The 21362-nt window shown below is 39.2% G+C and overlaps 1 protein-coding gene across 1 annotated transcript in view; it reads right to left on the reverse strand.

The window, feature by feature from the left end:
• PKD1L1 (polycystin 1 like 1, transient receptor potential channel interacting) overlaps window positions 1–21362 on the reverse strand; it is a 172752-nt gene that overhangs the window by 13490 nt on the left and 137900 nt on the right. The window contains exons 39-49 of the mRNA XM_077157478.1: window positions 20872–20956; window positions 20324–20479; window positions 18230–18348; window positions 10603–10713; window positions 5122–5130; window positions 4237–4351; window positions 3624–3707; window positions 2855–3024; window positions 1480–1714; window positions 716–820; window positions 303–443 (exon numbers count right to left, since the gene is read on the reverse strand). Coding sequence (XP_077013593.1) covers window positions 303–443; window positions 716–820; window positions 1480–1714; window positions 2855–3024; window positions 3624–3707; window positions 4237–4351; window positions 5122–5130; window positions 10603–10713; window positions 18230–18348; window positions 20324–20479; window positions 20872–20956 — 1330 coding nt within the window. The remainder of the gene's footprint in view (window positions 1–302; window positions 444–715; window positions 821–1479; window positions 1715–2854; window positions 3025–3623; window positions 3708–4236; window positions 4352–5121; window positions 5131–10602; window positions 10714–18229; window positions 18349–20323; window positions 20480–20871; window positions 20957–21362) is intronic.

The raw sequence follows: 21362 nt of genomic DNA on the forward strand, positions 1-21362 counted from the left end.
CATCAGTCTCTTTCCTTCACGCTGAACTACAATGTGCTTACCTATAACCTCTAGTCATTTGAGTAATGTCATGTTCTTGAGTTACTCTACGTAGAATATGTGTCCTCCCAGCTTCCAAGTGCATTCTAAGGATCCTAGCCCCTTCCTTGCCTGGTCACCCTTATTTGAGAGCACAGGGCATTAATGCTTAATGTAAAATGAATCCATCATCTCACCACTTCTATAACTTGCATGACCTCTTCCTTTGGCTTGCAGCAAGTGTAGGGGCTTGTATTTTTGTGGCACTGATCACCTTGACATACCTGATTCCATGATGCAATAAGTCTGAGGTCCATAAATATTGGAAAAAGTCCTTTGTGAATCTGGTCAATGGCTTCCTCAGAAAGAATAATGAGATAACTGGAGGCTGTGTAGTAGGCAAGGGTCATTCCAACCACAGAGAGCTGAAACATTAAACAGAAAAGAGTTCATTCAGATAAGCCCCTACCTTGATATCCCACTGTGACTTGGATCATAAATTAATGGCACAAACGCTAAATAGACTTTTTTTTTCCTAAAGCTGCTCTGGAGTTAACAGTACAGAAGACAGAGCTGCAACAATGTAGGAATTAGCTAGTGCATAATCTATTTCCTATTAAAATTATTTTCTCTTTTCACACGAAAGTCCATTATCATTATTATTTCCCTTGAAGGAAATGACCTCAAGAGAGGCTACCTCCAGCCAGTTGCTGAGTTTTTGCCAATAGTTGAGGACGCCCTCCTCAGCCATAACGTAGAGCTGAAACCAGATGCGGATCAGGGTGAGCACCAGGAAGGCCAGCTGACGGAGAGAAGAGAAACAAACTAAATACTGATAAAGCATCTTTTGGAGGTATAAACTTCTGGCTGGCTCTCATGCCATTCATCTTTTGAAAGGCTATTATACAAGTTAATTTCTTGCTACTCAGGGTTTGATAATGAATGTGCTCTTCAGAAGGCACTTGGGGTAACTTGGTACCTCTTCACGCACCAAGCTTCCACAGAGCTCCACTCTGTGGCTGGTGCGAGGAAGACAAATTTCTCATGCTGGACCATGTGCTCTTGGAAACCATGGGGTGGGGACATCACACAGTTGCCCAGGAGGGCTCCTGACCATGCCTGTCCCTTTCGGTCCTTCCTCTGCACTAATCAAAAGAATAAGTACCCTGTGTGTGCATATGTGCATGTATGTGCATGCTTTATGTGTGTGTGTGCGTGTGCAAATTTGAGTTCATGTGTGCGTGTGTGCACGCATTTGTGTGTATTATCAATTTCCTGTGCCAAATGAATCCTTTAAAGGCACCTATAAAAGGAATTTCTAAAAGTTCTGTTTGTGTGGTTCTCTCACCTTTTGTGAGTTATGAATTCACAAAATTCAGGTTGAATTTTGAATTCAGGTTGAATTTTGATTCAGGTTGAATCCTGACAGTCCCATGCCCAGAGGCGCTGGCCTGTACTCACCTCGGGAAGCCTGTGGTAGAACCTCAGGGCTGAATCACTGTGAAAGATGCTGAATGACTCCACCGTGGAGGAGGGAAGGAGTCCCCCAGCGGGGAGGATCTCCACCCTCAGGCACACGCTGGTGAAGAGTTGGGCTGGAGGGTTATAGAGGGCAAAGTGCACCGACAGGGCCCTGGTGTTTCCATCAATCCATCTGTTGGCCCTTAGGTGGGTCAGGGTCGAGTGGGCTTCAGGCCTGCTGAGCAGCAGGGGTCAAAGGAGTCAAAGGGAAAAGGCTTTGAAGTCCTCAAAAGTATCCAACTGGCAGGCCCCACACCGGGAATGCCTAATGCAAGCATTCTTAAGGAAAAACAACCACTGGCTTCAAAGTACTGGACAGATGGGCCTTTCTGTACTTTATAGATTCCATTCAATGGCCCCTTGTCTCTCTTTCCTTGCCCTTCTCTCAGGGTGGGACATCATGGGGGGGTGGAGAGGACACTGAAGATGGGGGAGGGACACTCCCATTTCCCCACTGGTGAAACGTGAGGGAGAAATTCCCAAATTTCCATAATATCCATTTTTCTATTTCTGTGAGTGATCACATCATTTGAAAGAAATTATTTTTAACAATCTATATATAGTAACAATGATAAAATTTCCTTTTCAAAAAAATATTACTCAAAGGCATACATTACAATAACAGCCATCAGAGCTCCCTGTCAACTAAAGACATTCAACATTACATAGTCTGTATTAGTATAATCTTAACCAATTGCAAAGGAGTGTGTGCCCACAGTGAGTCAGGGAGGCAGGGAATGGGAAACTGTGTGATTTTCACTGAATAGGGTGCAGGCTGCCTGACTTCAAATCTTGGCTGCAAGTTGGGGGGTGATTTTCCTCTCTGTGAGCTTCAATTCTTTCACCTGTAAAATGTAGTACAAAACTTGAACTTGACCACTTCATAGAATCGTGTCAGTAATTCATGAGGTAATGTGAAGATAAAGCTTACCACAAAGTCAGCACATGATAAATGTCTACAATATTCCATGACCACTGACCTTCTAGTGTGAAATTAAGCATTTTCAAAAGAATGTCCTGCTTTGTCCTTTCCTATGCACCTTGAATCTGAAGACCTGGTTTTCAATTCTAATTCTACCACACAGGATGCGTGTGAACTTGGGCAAGCAACTTTTCTAGTCTTTAGCAATAATGACAAGCTTTGCTGTAGCTCCCTGGAGCCTCTGCTTCCATCACCATGGAGCGGCATGTCTGTCTTCCAGGCCTCTTGGGGACTGCATGTGGCTGCAGAGATAACTAACAGGTCGAGCCAGTGCCTCTATGGAAGCAGATATGAATCTGCTCTGATGAACACTGAATTTCTGAAAACACTGACCTTGTTCTGCCCAGGCTCAGCACACAGTCCCTTTCCCTGCAGACCCCATGGTCTCCTGGGGTCACATTTTGATTCTCTGGGTCTATCATGGAGAGTCTTTCAAGGCCTCTAATTTTGGGGCAAGAGGTACAAAGAGAGTCTTTGGTAAGAACTGATGATGGGCTGAGAAGCTGGAAAAGAAGCCATCAGTCAGAAGAGAAAACAGATCCAAATTTCAAAAGTCCACCTTGCATGTTGTGTTTCCAAACCCTGGCTGCACAAGGGCCCATGGGATATTCCAAAACACAGTACCCTGGTTCCCTCAAAGGTCTGTCCCATGGTCTTGGTTAAAAAGAGGGTCTACCTACTTAGGGTAGCTCCTGAATTGTATAACAGCCCGTGGCTTGGATAATCTGGAGATTTTCCCATTTTGGGGAAAAGTCCATCTTTAGAGTACCCATTCCCCATCAGAAATCATTATGTGAGTATTCTACTCTTAGCATTTAAAAATATTCTGGTTTCATATAGAAGGCTGGGTCTCTAATGGCAAAAGAATGAACTCACTAAATTTGAAGCAGAATGTCAACCATGGGAAGATGCTTTGGGCAAGTGAAAGGGAAAGGGAGGCAAAGGCTTAGGGCTGCCCCAACCCCACCATGGACAAATTACGAATCACGAGCCAAATTCTCAGAGAAGATTGAATAATCTACCAGTTTCCTGTTCCAATGTCTCCTAAGTTTTTTCTAATTCAGTTTATTTTTAGAGGAAGAAAAGAAAGAGAGTATCTTACCTTGAATAGGCTATTAGGAGAAGCTTTTTGCTGTTCAATTACTGAAGTGCCTATTAGGTAGAATTTTCCTTCAAGAGCCAGAGACTAAGAGAACGAAAAAAATGTAAATGGCTAAATGTGTTATAAACCTAAAACATTATCATCCTAAAGTTTCTTTCAGAACTTGGGACATGGCTTACCTCTTTCTGGAAGTTTTCATGACACCCTGGTCTTAGCCATTTGCTGTCCCTCTGTTCCATAGGTACACCATATACTCCCCTCATCTCAGCACCTTCTGTACTGAACTAGATAGAACCTTCTGCTTATTTGCATTTCTTCCCCATTAGCCTGAGGAGCATCTGACCTACTATAACCCCTGCCTGTAGCTTGGGTTAGGTAAGTACAGGAACCTGGAAATGTGGTACAGTTAAGGAGACTGCAATGGGATTGGGCAAAAGGGCTCTGGACAGGATAAGGAAGACAACGCTCTTTTGGCCACTGGTGTCTACCGTGGACAGCCCTGATCTAGGGGCTATGTAACACTGTACTTAATGCATTTTTTTACGATTTCACCCCATTGTGACACTGCCTTGCTGAGAGGATAGTATCGCAAAAAGGAAAGTGGAAAATCCACCTGAGAATGCTGCAGGTTAGCGTGAGAAGAGTTTTCCCCATACAGGCCATCCAGTAATGTGGTCAAACTCCAGTCCCACCAATCATCCACATTGCTCATGCCACTGAAGGAGTTTCTAGAATTTTTTAAGGCAAGAAAAAAAAAAACTGTTCTTCATACAAGGACAAAAACAAAAGCATCTACAAAAAACAATTAGGCGCATGAACAATCACGTTTTCCTGTCAAACTTTCTCTAATTCAAATTAAATGAGACACTTCTCAGGGACTAAGTAGGAATTCAAACCAAAGTCATCTTTAGTGTGAAGTACAAAACCCTGAAACTAATTTTGCTCCTTATAGTAGAGTGGATAAAGCACTTGTTCATTCACTCACTCACTCACTCATTCACTCAACAAACGTGATTGTGCTAGGCACAACTCCAGTCATTGGGAAACAGAAAAATCAAACCCCTGCCTTGTGTGGGGAGATGAGCAATCAAGATCAATAAATAAAAGTTTTATTTATATATATATATATATATACATAGTGTTAGCAATAAATATTAAGGGGGAAAATAAACAGGAAAGACAGACAGGAAATGGTGCAATGAGTAGGTTGAAATTTTAGTTGAAGGAGCCAGGGAATGCTTCAACAGAAGGTGATGTTTCTGCAAAGACCTGCAGGTAATGAAGGAACTGAACTAGTCTTATGGACATCTGAGGCCCAGAGGACAGCAAGGGCCAAGCATTGGGAAAAGAATGTCCTGAGCATGTTTAGAAACAGTGGGTAGGCACAGAGCAAGGAGTGGGAAAGGGGTGGAAGGAGGCGGCTCTGGGTCAAACAGATCAAAATCCCTGTCCCTTCAGTGTCACTTACTGCCTACTGAGCATGTTGATATCATTTAACCTTGCTTTCCTTAGCTGTCTTCCCATGTCCCCACCCCAAATAGGACAATTACAACAACAACAAAATCCTGCCAGCTGAGATGGACATGAGCATTAGACAAGAAGGCAGAGATGAAATGCTGTACTGGCACACAGAAGAAGTTAACAAATGTTAGTCTATTTTCTTTATAATTGACTTATGTAATATACTTATTAGATTTCTGCTTCACTTTTCAACCAAATGACTAATTTGAGAAAGCATTGAAATAACTTCAAGCTACAAAATTTTTCATTTTAGCTTGTTCCAACAATGCAGTAAGTCCTCACTCACAGGCCAATGCTGCATATACTTTGCTCCCAGTTGCCATCCAAGGAAAAAAGGGACTGTGGGGTAAGGCCTAGAGTTAAGTACAATATTCTGTGCTGACTCTTCATTTAGCAAAACCAGGAGGGCCTCAAAGGACTTAGCCACAAGTTCCTTCACCCTCTGTTCCAATAGACATGTTCCCCTAGGCAAACAACCCCTTTCATCACACACACCAAGCACAACACCTGCTTATAGTTAAATAGTGGGCTTCAGAAGAATTATTCCAAGAAACCAATCCCATGGGAGTCAGGGGCTACTTGGCCTCCTGTTCCTATAAGGCCTGCTGCCCACAGTCTCTGGCTGTTCATTCCACTTCCTGCCTGGTGCATGGTGTCTCCCTCCCCGGGGCTATGTGACTGATAACCTGCTGTCCATCTCAGCTGCCCAATGTTGTGTCATATTGGTGTTTGGTCAGTCCTATAACCCTAGGACAGGAACCCCTTTCTTACCAATGGGGTGGATAGGAGGTGATCAAAACAGGAAAATATGAACTGTTCTTCAAAGCAAGCAACGTATCTCTCAGCTAATCTACATGGGCATCTTTACAGCAATTGGAGAACACATCTGGTATGGCTATTCATCCAGGTCTCCCTCCATGAAGAGGGGAGAATGAAATGCTCCTCAGTGACAGTCATATTACTGGAAAGTGATAAGAAGTTAGAAAAAGATATAAACTGAAGGCATTCAGGGACGTACAATTTTAACTGTCCTGCTTGTTCCAGTAAACAAACCCAGACTACTCCAAAGAATGGACCAACTACAAGTTCCTCAAATGATAGCCATCATTTTATTATTCTAGACTTGTGAGCAAAGTTGGCACAGGCAGTGGTGTGCTGGTGCTGGCTTTACGTAACCAGCTCCTGGGGGCCAATTGAGCTCATCTCCCCTCAACTCTGTGCTCAATGATGTCACATTGATGTGTTAAATAGGCCAAGGTGGGAGTATTTACACCTCAGAAATTAGCAGGCAGATGCAATACACACTGCTTTTGTTCCCCAGAGGGCCAGTTGTCAAATGTTTACCAGCACACCGATAGCTACAGACAACTTGAGACTGTGTTCTCAGTCAGGCCTGTGGAACAGATATTGTATTCCTGACTGAGGGCAGCTTTTAGAAATGATTTAAGAGCCTTTTAAAACCTAAAGGTCATGAGGGAAAGAAATTGAGGAACAAGAAACATCTTAATAAATAGATTAATAAAGCGAAGCAAATAATCATAACCTTAACCGACCATTTAAATGCATTCAAAACTTTCCATGGTATGTGAGAATAAAAATCTACTGAATCAATTTACTTTATCTGGTTTTATTTCCTTTTTCCTTACTGAGGGATTTTCAGCCACCCAATTGTAACCAAGATGTTTGGATTTAAGAGATGATTCTGATTACTGACTTATGGTATAGATGTTCCTTATTGCTTTTTGGTATATGGAGTGGACAGAGGGAAATACCTGAAACCACTGAATTGTAATCTAGCTGCCTTGCTCTCTGATAATGATTGCATAGCCCTTATTTTCTGCCCCTGTGATTGTAAAAACCTTGTGACTAACCTTCATTTGTACCCATTCATCCAGTTTTTCAACTTTAGAGTCTTGTAATCACGAAAGACGGCCCCTAATGTCTAGGATTGTTGGTCAGTGTCAAACTAACCCACCCCAAATCTGAAGGTATCTTGATAACTGAGACTGGATCTAATCAAAGTGGGCCCACCTGACATGCGCAGTAGCTTAGACTTTAACCTACAAGTCACCTATACCTCATTATAACACTAAAAAATCACACTCATTATCCTATTAAGGTTACCATTTTTTTTTACATATCCTGCCCATCTATTTCTCTAATAAAACTATCAGAATTACTGTAGTTCTGGGAAACAGATTTTGGGCTGACGGGCCATCTGATTTCCTACTTCGGGTCTACTAATAAACTTTATCTCTCTCTGAAACTCCAGTATCTCAGGAATTGGTCGTGTGAGCGCATCAAGCAAAAAAAAAAAAATCCACTTCCTTTGTCCGGTAATACATTAATTGCATTTGATCCTTCAGGGATTTATATATTTTCAGAGCCTAATCTGTGGCAGGCCCTTTATTGCGTGCTGGTTCCCAATTCATTACACTTCTTTAAAACCAGGTTAGAGTACATATCAAATGCAAAGCAGGATGGAAACCTGCCTAAGCATGCAGAGGGTATGATGAGGGTGCAGCAAGACACAAGGAAAGGAGAATGTAGGAGAAAGAGATTGGGGGTGGGTAAAGTAAGTAGACACAGCTCTGCAAATATTCACATACCCAGACGGAGGAAAGAAAAAGATGAGCAAGAGAAACAATGAAAGAGAGGGAGAAGTGGAGGGAGAAAGTGAGGGAAAGGAGGGAGGGGAAGGGATTTTTTTCTGCGCAACAATTCTTAATCATCAGCTCTGAAAATCTGCCCTTAAAAATGTCTGTCCCATTTGACAGAAAAACTTAGAATATTATAGAATAATATACTCCACATTGTGTGGGGGTCCTTTTTAAAAAATAATACTAGTATTATAGACATTTAAAGTCATGTTGAGTTTTCACAGCTTTTGGTAAAACATTACCACTTTTCAACAGTTGCTTCCCAGGTGAGGTCACATTAAAGAAACTAAGTCAAGAACTAAATGAGATGCAGCAACAAAACATTCCACACCCAGACTGTATCCACCTCACACCTCATACTTGACAAACTTGAAGTGCAGAGCCCGAGCCAAACAATTCAAGAATATTCTGGTCTTGTCTGGACTAATTAGAGTAATTAAATAAGCTTGCTCCACAAAGCTAGGTAAGCAATGCAAATGATCAAATTAATAGTTATTGTCCATTTAAGGTGCTTGGATAGAGCACCTTCATCGTTTATTGGTGCTTTATTTGGTGTGTTTTATTTTTGGTGGCTTTTTTTTTTTGTTTGATTTGGAATTTCATGAAGATTTTATTAACTGTAGAACCATGTAAATAACAAAATTTAAATATGAAGGAATCCACTAACAAAGTCATTTTTTTTGGTAAGACATAAGAAACAAGTAGCCCAGTTCCCTCACTTTACAGATCAGGATAAAAAAGGCTCAGAGTCAAAGGACCTGCCCTAAGTCACCACGCAGCCAAATGAGAGCTAGAACCCCAGTTTCTGACTTCTGTTTCATCTGCTTCCCCAATACTGTGCTTTAGCTCTTCTATCAGGGGTATCAGTACATAGTCAAATCCTAAAGCACTGTTGATGTTTCAGGATTGTATACTGGGGAGAGGATAGAAAGAAAGGGAGAGGATCCAGTTAAAATATTCCATTATCAGTCAGGACACATAAATTCCTCTGCCTGATGGTCAGAACAGCCAGAGGTAGTGAGGTCCTTGCACTGTTGTGGGAAACATGAGGTCTGACACACACGATTGACAAGTCAATCTTTGCGTCATTAAATCTGAGCATATTATAGATGAACACAAGATATATCACAAATATTATCTTAGCTGTAATGCTTCAGATTTTAATATCACAAGAAAACAATTCATATGAAAAATATATCAAATAATGCTGATTTATGAAATTTGAGATAGAAAATAAACTAGCAAGAACCAGGAATTTTTCACATTTAGATTCGCATTTCCAAAAACTACATAAATGGTCACTTTGTTTTGCACACAGCACCACCTACTGGTATAAACTGTGTGCCTGCACAGACGGGAGAGAGGAAAGTTGGTCATTAATACAAATAACAAATTTCTGCAAATGGGAGGCAGGAACCATCTAATTTCACTGCCAGATTGTTCAGCAATAAAAACTTGTATTACTGAGTAATGGAGAATCAAATTCATTTAATGGGACATCCAGGCCTTACTTTATTTCTGGGTCATAAATCTGACATTGGCTAGCCGTTATCTGGCTGTTAAAATCTCCCTCTCTCATGTAGAACATAAAAGTTAATATGACCTTAGGAGCAAATAAAATTGACTGGATTTTCCAGTTATCTGCCCCTGCCAAAAAAAAAATCCAGTCATTATTTTTTGATGTAAAAACAATTTATATCAAATCGTATCACTCAGTCAAAGGCAATACATTCATAGAGAAGTTTCAGGAATGTTTTCTCAAATATTCTCCTGAGATAGAGAGAGTAAACCTTGGCAAGTACTGAACTGTCTTATTTCCCGCCACTGAAACCATATTAAAGAACCAATATTAATTCCTATCATGGTTTCCAGAATTCAAAGCCAAACTTCTGAAAGAACTATAAGACTAAATATTTTGGCAGGAGCAAATAAAGTCTAACCACTGATTGAATAACATTTTTTCAGTTAAAAAAAAAAAGAATACTATCCTAGATATACACAGATTATAATATAGATCCCAATTTCAGAAATGTTAAAACATGAAAATAAGCTTTTTAGAATTAGAGAAATGTGACACACAAAATTTTATATCAGTGGTTGCCTCTGGGTGGAAGTGTTATGGAATTTTTTCTGCTTTATGTTTCTCAATTCTTTCTATGCTTACCTATCTAACATCTACCATTTTTAAAATAATTATCTACCTAATAATTGAGAAAAGGTAGCAAATTTGAGAATGTATTACATTATAGGGAATTGGGTGTCATCATGAACTGCAACAATAGCCTTTGATTGAAGAACTCAAACTGTCTTTGGCACAAAAGAAATACCCTGTTTGGGCCCATCACGTAACACAGTGCCTTGAAATATCATTGTTTCACTATTTATCAAAATGAGATGCTATGAATGTGCCCAAAGCTCCCATGTCTGTAAATGGATACACTGGGAGAGTAATGTCTAAATCAAGTTGATGACCTTTCCTGTATTTCTTATCAGAGGAGAAGAGGTTCTAACTCTGTCTCCAACTTGCTGTGGGATCTAAATGAAGAACCTACTCTGGGCATCAAACTCACAAAGGCAAAATGGATAGAGTGCGTGGATTAGATGGTCTCCAGTGCCCCTTTCTCTCTGGTAGTCTCTATGTTAAAGACAATTTGGCTTGCTCAAAGAAACAAAGTCAAGTCAAGACAACCTTTTCCTGGAAGCCTGGGTGTAGGGCTTCCCAGTGGGTGCATCCTGCCACGAATAGGTGACTCTTCTGCAATGGCCTAGATCTAGAGAAGCCCATCAAACCTTCCTACCTTGTAAATTCATTTCGGATAGCTTGATTGAGAGAATGTTCATCCCGGGAGAATTTCCCATATATTATGATCAACAGCAGAAGCAGCAGGAGGATGCTCCAGAAAACGTCCCTACAAGAAAGAAATTTTAAAAGTAGCATCCTAACATACCTGTGTGCATACAGTTTTTCATTCAACAAATCATTTTTAATGAAACTGTGCTTTTATCTCCTTGGAAGGAAGGACATTCTGAAAGAAAAGTTTGATGTAAGCTGTGAATTATGTGTTGAGGTTCATTTTTTTGCATATGACACCCAATTTTCCCAGCAACAATGTTGAGAAGTCTACCCAGCTTTCTGCATTGAATAGACTTTGTGCCTTTGTCAAAAATAAGTTGACTATTTGAAATTAAAAAGTTTAAGAAAAAAACTGGTTGACGATATTTGCATGGGCCTATATTCGTTCCCTTGATCTAAGCATCTCTTCATTCACCAATACCATGTTCTTTTGATTACTCTAACTATATGGAAAGTCTTGAAATCAGAGAGCATGAATCCTTCAACTCTTTTCTTCTTTTTCAGAATTGTTTTGGTCATTCTGCTTTTCATTTAAATTTTAGAATCAGCTTGTTGACATCTATGACTTGCTGGATTCTGTTTGGGATTACACTGAATCTATAGATCAAATTGGAAAGAACAAACATTGTAACAATATCAATTCTTTCAATCCAAGAACACAATATAGCAGTCCATTTATTTTGATCTTCTTGAATTAGTGTTTTGCAGTTTTCAGCATATAGATCCTGCACAATTTTTCTGAGATTTTTATCTGAGTACTATTTTCAATGATATTTAAAACTGTTTAATTCTAATACTTCATTTCTAGTATATAGTAACACAAATGACGTTTGTATATATTGACTTTGTATCCTGTCAACTTGCTAAATTCACTTATTAGTTGAAGGAGATTTTTGTAGTTTTCTTGGGATTTTCTACATAAATAAATCATGTCATCTCCCTATAGAGACTTTTAGTTCTTTCTTTTAAACCCATATACCTTTAGGACTTCTAGTATGATGTTGAACAGAAAGGGCACTTGCCTTGTTCCTGATCTATAAAGCAATCAGTGTCTTGCCATTAAGTATGACATAAGTGTAGAATTTTCATAGATACCCTTCATTAGGTTAAGGAAGCTCCCTTCCATTTCTAGTTTGCTGATAGTTTTTTTTCATGAATGGATGTCAAATTTTGTCAAATGTTTTTCTGCATCTACGTAGATGATCATATGTTTTTTCTTAGTTTGTTAATATAATGAATTTTAATAACTAATTTTCTTCTTAAATCACTTTTAATCTGTAGGTAGCACCTCCATCTATTTTTGTTGAGAAAACTGGTTCTTTGTATTGGAGAGTTTCACACAGTCTGGATTTTGCTAATTGCTTCCCAACAGAGTTATTTAATATATTCTTACTGTAAACTAGAATTTGGCAAAAGAAAAAGCTTGATCAGATTAAGATTTGACTTTTTTTTTTTTTTTTTTTGGCTAGAGTTGCTGTTTTGGTTTGGTAAAGCAACCAAAATGTAATATACCAGAAATGGTTGACTTTCACAGTGGGGATTTATTAACTTATGAATTATAGTCCTTAGGCCATGAAAACGTCCAACTCAAGGCATCCTCAGGATATTACCTGGATTCTGAAGACAGGTTACTAGCATCTGGGGCGCCTCTGTCACATGACTAGGTACATGCTAATGTCTGCTGGTTTTTCTTTCCTGAGTTTCATTGCTTTCAGCTTCTGGCTCAGTGGCTCCCTTTCTCAGCTTCTCTTGTCCTCTTCTCTGTGAGTTTCTCTTAATTTCATCTCTTAGCTTCTGTATGATTACATTCTCTTATAAAGGACTCCGGTTAGCAGATTAAGACTTATCTTGAATGGGGTGGATCATATCTCAATTGAAATAACTTAATCAAAATATCTCACTTATAATAAATAGGTCTACACCCACAGGAATGGATTAGAACAACATGGACTTTTCTAGGTACATCACAGCGTCAAACTACCATAGAAGTGCCTCACAGAAGGTGGTGTATTTTCCATCTGAAGACACAAAATATCTGGTTGGGTTTTTTTTTCCTCCCTCTCTCTTTTTTTATGATGGCAGCTATTAAAGATCAATTTCCAGATTCATTAATCCATTAAAGGTTACAGTCAATTATGGTTTTGTGTCATCACAAACTCATGGCTTTAAATATACTTGATGTGCTTCAATCTTTTACGGTTACTATTCTTGATTTGATGCCAAATTACCCCATCTTTGACAAATGTGAGCCTCTTCAACCTGGCTCTGGAATACTTTAGCAATAACTCTAGGTAGCATTTAAGTGGTTCCTTGCTTAAGAAATGATCCAGGCTTATCTTGTACATTTTCTGCCCTAGGCCTCAAATCAGGAATTCTAAGGATTCCTGGTTCTTTACCATGGAAGACAGTATTTTAGACCAGTATGTGGGTTCTACCGATGTTCCTTGGTCCTGAGTTGTTTCCAGGCCTGTTTTGGATGGACAGAATTAGAAAAAAATAGTTTTTTTCCCTTAAAAACAAATAAAATTTCATTCTTACAAATAAAATTCATTCAAATTCATTGAATTGAATTTTCAATTCAAATTCAGGACCAAGAAATTTTTTTTAGCTTTTTTTAATAATTCAAACCTGTATCTACTTTTCCCACACCAAGAATTCCAGTTTTTAAGGACAAGAGGAATGACAAAATAAGTCAAAAATTTTAATATTAACCTTTTAAAATGCTATTTCCTTTTTTTCCCCTAAAAGTTACTGTTGGGGAAGTCAAGGGACATGCATAAAGGACCATCTCCCTGCCCTTGCCTACTTCACCTCCTTTTTTATCCTGTGCTGATTGATGTCTTAATGTTTCCATCCTGCAGCCCAGGGGAAATATTAGGTCTGATGGAATGGCCTGACTTGACCTTAAACCCCAAACCAGGAACAAGCATTCCCAGCTGTTTATCAGGGCAGGAATTCTCTGTGGCATGCTCCCTCCGCCTGGGTTATATAATACCCTGCCTTCTGGCCACACAGAGTTGCCTTTTCTCTCCCACAGGAAGTTGGGTGTGCAGAGCTGCCATGCAATGCCCCTGACCCAAGCACGGCGCCTCATCAGGAAATGGCCACAAGGGGAATCTCAGCCCCTATTCTTTTGGACCCTTCATACTTTGTCAGTAATAAGGCAGTCATTTGTTGAAAGTTTCTGTCATGACTGAGCCTATGTTCCCACAAGATACATTCAGTAATTCTCTCCACAGTTAACTATTTTCTAAAATGGGATGGGTTATTTTTCCTCTGTTTTATTTACTATAAGCAGATACATATACATTTACATTCTTATCCTCCTCTGCTGAGTGATTGACAGCATAACAGTGCGCATTCTTCACCTTGTTTCTTGCACTGAACAAATCCTGAAGCACTCTCCTTTGGTAATCTGTAGAGATGGTCCTCTTTCTTTGTTATAGGTGAACACTACTCTGCTGTGTTCCAGCCGCCTACTGAAAGACATTTGAGTTGTTTCCAGGCAGGATCTATTACAAAGATCCTGTGGTGAATTGTCTTGAGTATATGTCTTCTGATGAACTGCCTTGTGTGTGTGTCTTCTTCTGTTTATGTGAATGTGTCTTGGAAGTGATTTCTACAAGTGGAAATGCTGGGTAAAAGGAAGAATGCATCTATCGTTGCATGAGAAATTTCCAAATGCCCCCAAGTGGGGGTTGTTCCATTTTACTTCAAACTGGCATTGTATTAGAGATATAATACAAAAAAGCATGTGGTCAAATTTTTGGATTGTGGCATTTTTATTGTGATAAGAAGGGATACTGTTTACATTTCTTTTTTTTTTTTTCCCTCTAAGCTGTTTGTTCATTTCTCTAGCCCATTTCTTGTTCTATAGATTTGTTGGCCTTTGACCTCCTCTCTTTTGATGCTCTTTATATATTAGGGACATTAAACATGTCTTTTTACTTAGCTTTTTACTTAAGCCAAGTTTGCTTTTGCTTTTTTCACCAAGTTTTATAAAGTCAAATTTATTCTCTTTGCCCTTTTTGTTCTGAGATTTTAAGATATAGAAAAGTTTTCCTTACAGGTTATAGAGGGATTTACTCATGCTTTCTTTAAGAACTTATATGATTTTCCTTTTTACATTTAATCTTTATTCATTTGGAATTTGTATATGGTATCATGAAAACATCCAGTTTTAGATTTTTTACACATGGTTATTCAATTACCCCAATACCACCCACTAAGAACTCCTTCTTCCCCCAAAGATTTGAGATACCACCTTACCCACATCCTAATTTTGGCATTTGTATTTAGGTCTATTTCTGAATTCTGTATTCTGTTTCTTGGGCCTGTATATTAACCATGCCAAAAACCACACTCTTTTAATAGAGCCTTTTCAGTCTATTTCATATCTAGTAGGGTTACTCCAATTTTCTTGCTCTACTCTTTCAGGATTTTCCATCTATTCTTTTTTTTTTTTTTTTTTTTTTTTTAAAGGAAAGACAGAGAGAAGGAAGGAAGGAAGGATAGAAGGAAGGAAGGAAGGAAGAAAGGGAAACATTTTTAAACATTTTCTTGTTTTTATTGTATTCTGTTTCTCCGTTTTTGTTACATGGGCTGGGGCCGGGAATCGAACCGAGGTCCTCCGGCATAGCAGGCAAGCACTTTGCCCGCTGAGCCACCGCGGCCCGCCCGTCCATCTATCCTTGTTTGTTCTTCCTAACTTCATATTTGACCAGTACCAGCAAAAAAAAAAAAAAAAAAAATCTGATGGCATTTTATTGGGATTACATTACATTTATAAATTAATTTTAGAGAGAACTTAAGGAAAACATGGTGTATGTTTTCATTTGCTTATGTTTACATTTATGCTTTTTAGAAGTGTTTTTTTCCTTTTTTATTTATTAATTAAAAAATTAACAACAAACAAAAACATTAACATATCATTCCATTCTACATATATAATCAGTAATTTTTACTATCATCATGTAGTTGCATATTCATTATTTCTTAAAACATTTGCAGTGACTTAGAAAAAGAAATAAAAAGACAACTGAAAAAGAAATAAAACGATAACAGAAAAAAAAATATTATACATACCATACCCCTTACCCCTCCCTTTCATTTATCACTAGCATTTCAAACTAAATTTATTTTAACATTTGTTCCCCCTATTATTTATTTTTATTCCATATGTTTTACTCATCTGTTGATATGGTAGATAAAAGGAGCATCAGACACAAGGTTTTCACATTCACAGAGTCTCATTGTGAAAGCTATATCATTGTTCAATCATCATCAAGAAACATGGCTACTGGAACACAGCTCTACATTTTCAGGCAGTTCCCTCCAGCCTCTCTACTACATCTTGAACAACGAGGTGATATCTACTTAATGTGTAAGAATAACCTCCAGGATAACCTCTCGACTCTGTTTGGAATCTCTCAGCCATTAACACTTAGTCTCATTTCACTCTTTCTCCTTTTGGTCGAGAAGTTTCTCTCAATCCCTTGACGCTAATTCTCTGCTCATTCTAGGGTTTTTCTCAATCCCTTGATGCTGAGTCTCAACTCATTCCAGGATCTCTGTCCCACGTTGCCAGGAAGGTGCACACCCCTGGGAGTCATGTCCCATGCAGAGAGGGGTAGAAGTGTTTTATAGTTTTTATATGTTTTATGCATTTCTTTTTAAGATTATTTTAAGTATTTTATTGAATTTTGCTTATTTGCTGTGTTGAGGTGAGTCTTCTTTTCTATTAAAACTTCTACCTGGCTTTTTCTTTGGTGGTTCCTCAAAAAGTTAAACATGGCATAAATATTTGACCCAGTAACTCTACTCCAAAGGAACTGAACACAAGAACTCAAACAGATTTGCACTCAGATATTCACAGTGGTAATATTCACAATTGCCGAAAGGTAGAAACAACTCACTTATACTAACAGATGAATGAATAAGCAGAATGTGGTATATCCTTATAATAGAATATTAATCAACCATGAAACATGGATAAACCCCAAAGCAAGGATAAACTTCAAAAACATTACACCGAGTAAAATAAGTCAGATACAAAAGGACCACTACTATATGATTGTACAAAGAGACAGAAGGCATCAGAGGTTCCCATGCTGGGGGCAGGAAGGATTGGGGAGTTATTCTTACCAGGATATTGGGGGAGGGGGAGGGGTAAGATCCCCTTTGAAACGCTTCTATGTTCCAGGCAAGCTGTTCTGGCAGGGACTGCAGCTGGGCCATTAAAAAGATTTGCTTTACATGAGAGGCATGCCTAATAGGTACAGAGTTTTTATTTGCAGTGAAGAAAACATTTTCGTCACGGATGTTGGTGACGGTAACACAATACTATAAATGGAATCAATGTCACTGAATTGTATACTTTTTAAGTATGGTTTTCCTTTTTACATTTAAATCTTTATTTGTATATGGTATCATGAAAACATCCAGTTTTAGATTTTGTATACTTTTACAAAGTATACATTGTATACTTTTTAAGTATACAATGATTTTTAATCATTAAAATGATAAATCTTATGTTATATTTATGCTACCACAATACAAATTTAAAAAATCTATGTCACAGTGCTCCATCTTCCTAGAATTTTCCTCTTGCAGTCTTCCTTTAAACTTGATATTCTAACGCTAGTACAGCTTTTCTACTTGGAAGAGAATATGTTAGGATGTATTCTATATTAAAGGGGAGTTAGTAATGCTTCATGTTGTAATGAAGGAATTTTTAAGAAAAATAGTTGGAGGTGGTTCATTACACACTTTAGCAATACCAGTTTTAGAAAAATACCAGGAATTTCCAAGTCACTGACAAGCTACATTAGAAAGATTTGAAAGAAACCAAAATAATGTTAAGAATGTAGAGAAAAGTTTCAACTAGTATTTCTGGAAGGCTTTTTGCAGTAGTTCCAACCAACACCCATCATGAATGTATGGGAGGAGGGAGGATGGCTTACCATTGAGAGAAATTTGTCTGAGGTTTGCCAGAAGCATGATATTTCTTAAGATTTGTGTTTTATTTTAAGATGCCATACCGATTTTGCATTGAGCACCATGTTTCATGCACATTTTTAATATTAAACATTTTAAATTAAATACTTGTTATTGAGTTAAATCAATACTCTAGGAGGAGGTGTCATATTTATTTTATGATTTCTTACACTCCTGGATCACAGTTGGAGAAGCACAAGTCCCAGGAGGCTTGCTAAAGGTACATTTGTGAGGATCAATCCTATCAGGTGTGTGAATGTATTCTATGTTGGAAGAAGCTGAGGTCCAGAGTGGTAAAGATTTTTAACCAATTTCTTATAATTAGAACATTGCAGAAACAAGTTTTCTGCCTCTAAAACAGTTCCTTTGCATCCTCTGCACTTGAAAGCATGGTTTGTCATGTTGAAAAGGATGATTTGGGGGTAAGGAGAGTTCTCCCACCTCCACCTCCACCTCCTCACTCTGAGACGTGTACAGTCTCCTGAACAATTGATTGCAGTCCTGTCTAATCTGGAGGACCCCTTCTCTGAAAGGGGAGGGGCCAGAGCAAACCCAAGGAGGGCACTTCCACCCACCTCAGAACAGCCTGCATCCGACTCTCTTTTCTCATTCTCTCCTTGGTGACCCTGAGGTGGGCTGGGGAGGGTGGATGGGCCCAGCGTAGACGTCGTGCTCGTTGTCGGGCAGCGAAGATCTGTCAGAGACAAGAGCCTTGTGAGTCAGCAGCCTGGCTTGGTGGAAGAAGAAGGGTCTTTGGCATTCCTTCTAAGCCAGGGAAAAGTGTCACTACCATGCTATGTATTGTGCTGGGTATTTTGGGAATAAAGAGCGTGCCTGGTATTTTAGGAATGAAGAGTTACTTTATACCAGTAATATATATCCAGTTGTTGGGGGAGGGAAAGGGGTAAGATCCACATTTAAAACTCTGCTATGTTTCAGGCAAGCTGTTTTGGCAGGGATTGCAGCTGGGCATTAAAAAGATTTGCTTTACATGAGAGGTATGTCTAATACTGCTATATTATAGGAACAATCAGTTTTTGTATTTGCACAGTATTTTTCTCTTAGAAGACCTTCAAAACATGGAAAAGCCACAGTCTTAGTAAGAAATGATCTTTGTTTTCCTTTTTTTTAAAAAAAAAAGCATCATTGCTTTCATAGTATAGCTTTCTATAGTCAGGGCATTACAGTAGGCCAAAAAAATCAATCCATTGAAGGTATTCATTCACTTCTTTCTCATTCACTCATTTATTCATTTGAGACACATGCACAGAGCCAGGCACTGGTTCAGAGGCTTGTGAGATCATAAGAAATTAAAAGCAGACCTTTCTCTCAGAGAGTTCCTAGTTTTTAAGAAATTTTTATCAAAGACACAAATGACAGAAACAGAAAGCAGGAAGTTGCGAATGCCAGTGGTACACAGGGCTCTTTGGGGAATCAGGTGCTACTCCAAGTCTAAGTGCAAGAGCCCTGAGAAGGTCACGGCATTGCTGCTGGGCTCACTGGAGAGGACTTCAGCTCGGTGGAGGCGCTCACATGTGTGGGGCACACTGACTTTGAGGTGCTACTGAGACTTACATATGAGGTGGCAATGGGAGTTTGGAGATGCCGCCTTGTATATCAGCATTGAGATCGTGGCTGAACTCACGGGAAGGAATGTTACTGAGCTGAAATAATGGAAAGGAGGTCAGGCCAGGTGGCACTTGGTTTTAGCTTCATGTGGCAAACAGATTAGGAAAAGGAGGCTTTGAAGAAGAAAGTTGAAATCCAATCAGGGTAAGGAAAACCAGACTCATGCTGCTTCTCAAACGCTGATGTGATGGAGTGGGAAGGAGGGCAGAAGAAAGGGGTTATCGGAGGTGTGGCTCCTAGACCTGTCAGCTCCTCAAGACTCAATTTTCCTCATCTTTAAAATGGGTTAAAATAATGCTACCTACTTCATAAGATGCGTTAGGGGCAAATAATATAATAAATGTAAGCAAACTGCTCACATTTGGTGAGTGCAGAATGTCTACTCAACCTATATTTATCATCATCATGATCATGAGTTCCAGGTGAGGCCAAAAGATTGCCGAGGAGGAGGCCATGGACATATTTGACATAGTGGTTTGGACACAAATAGCTCCCTGGTCTTCTTTCAGAGTAGGGGCGAGCTGAGGAGAGGCAGAGATGGGGGCCTGGGTTTTTTCCTTGATGACAAGTCCTTTATGTCATTCATACTGCCCCCAGAGGATGCTATAGGCACAACAGACAAAACTGAACTTGGAAGGAAGGGAAAGAGGAAGGGAGAGAGAGAGGGAGGAAGGGATGAAGAGGGAGAGGATCAAAGAAAAAAAAGAAAGAAAAAATGTTTTCTATGGGTCAGTAGAAATGCAAATGGTCTAAAAGTTCTCCAAAATCATGGTCAAGAACTGCATTTTTCATTTGCTTCAATATTTTAAAATATGTCTGATTTCATGATGCTCTGATTTCTTCAGAACTGGGATAAAGGCAAGGAAATAAATCCTTACTTTGTGTATGCATACCATTAATCATAGAAAATTAAAATACATCCCATGGCTCTTCAAAAATATTACCAAATATGAATATCAAGAATTATTTCAGACATGTATGATAAGAACAGAAAGTTGATCTCTAAAGCTCTATTAAAGCTGCATAGATAACTTTCTCACTTTTTCAAATTTACTTGCATGGTCAGGAATATAACAGTTTGAAGAAAGTTGCTCCAATTCAGCTTTCAGATTCTTGGTGGCATCTCGTAAAGACTCAGTAAAAAAGTCATTGTCATCTTTTCTTTTCCAAGCATAGCCCAGTGCCATGAAACATATCTAGAAGGAAAAACAAGACATACTTCAAGAACCAGTGGCACAAAGTTTGTTTTAGTTTCACACCAAGCTTTCTTTCTGATTCTAATCCCAAACAGGACTCCATTTCTAGTGTTACACAGACACTAGTAGTCAATGCCTTTGATTTCTAGCCCAACCCTTAACTAGACTTCAGTTCCATAAGCCTCAGCTTTCTCAAACATAAAATGGGGAGTCAAAGTAGTCCAAGCTGCATCAGATTTTTGTTAGAATTAAATAAAACAGCATAGGTCCTAGCTTGCAGTTTCTTCTCATTGCTTCCGTAAACAACCCAAAAAGAAATGATACATTACCAAAATGGAGCCACTCTTTGCAGGTCTCTTGCTAATGGAAATCAACCATAGTACATTTCTTACCATCAGTGGCTGGGTGATGAAAACACAGCATACCACTGAGAGGAACAGCAGATGCAGCCACTGCCCACACTGCACCGGGCCAAACCTGCTCACAGAGAAAGGGCCATGGTCACTACCCCTCAGGAAAGCCAGTCGCCCCCAGCTGGTGTTGTTAAACCCAGAGACACAAGATGGAGACAGGCAGGCCTTCCTGCCAGTGGGCAGCATGTGGGAAGGGGGTTGGGGGCCTTGGGCACTGGGCTCCCCACCCATTGGAGGAGAGTCACTCTCGCTGTCAAAAGAAGGAAAATGTCAACCTCCCTGAAGCTGCTCAGTGGGAAGGAGAAAGGAAAACCCAGCAGGCAGGTAAGGAGAACAGGCTATATTGATAACAATAATAATGAACTTAACATCTACCTCGCACTGACAGGAGCCAGGCATGTGCTAAAGGATCACATTCAGCATTTCATTCACTTTTCATGAAACCCTATGAACAAAGCACTATTAGTATC

The sequence above is a fragment of the Tamandua tetradactyla genome, chromosome 1 (assembly GCF_023851605.1).
Source record: "Tamandua tetradactyla isolate mTamTet1 chromosome 1, mTamTet1.pri, whole genome shotgun sequence".
Lineage (NCBI taxonomy): Eukaryota > Metazoa > Chordata > Mammalia > Pilosa > Myrmecophagidae > Tamandua > Tamandua tetradactyla.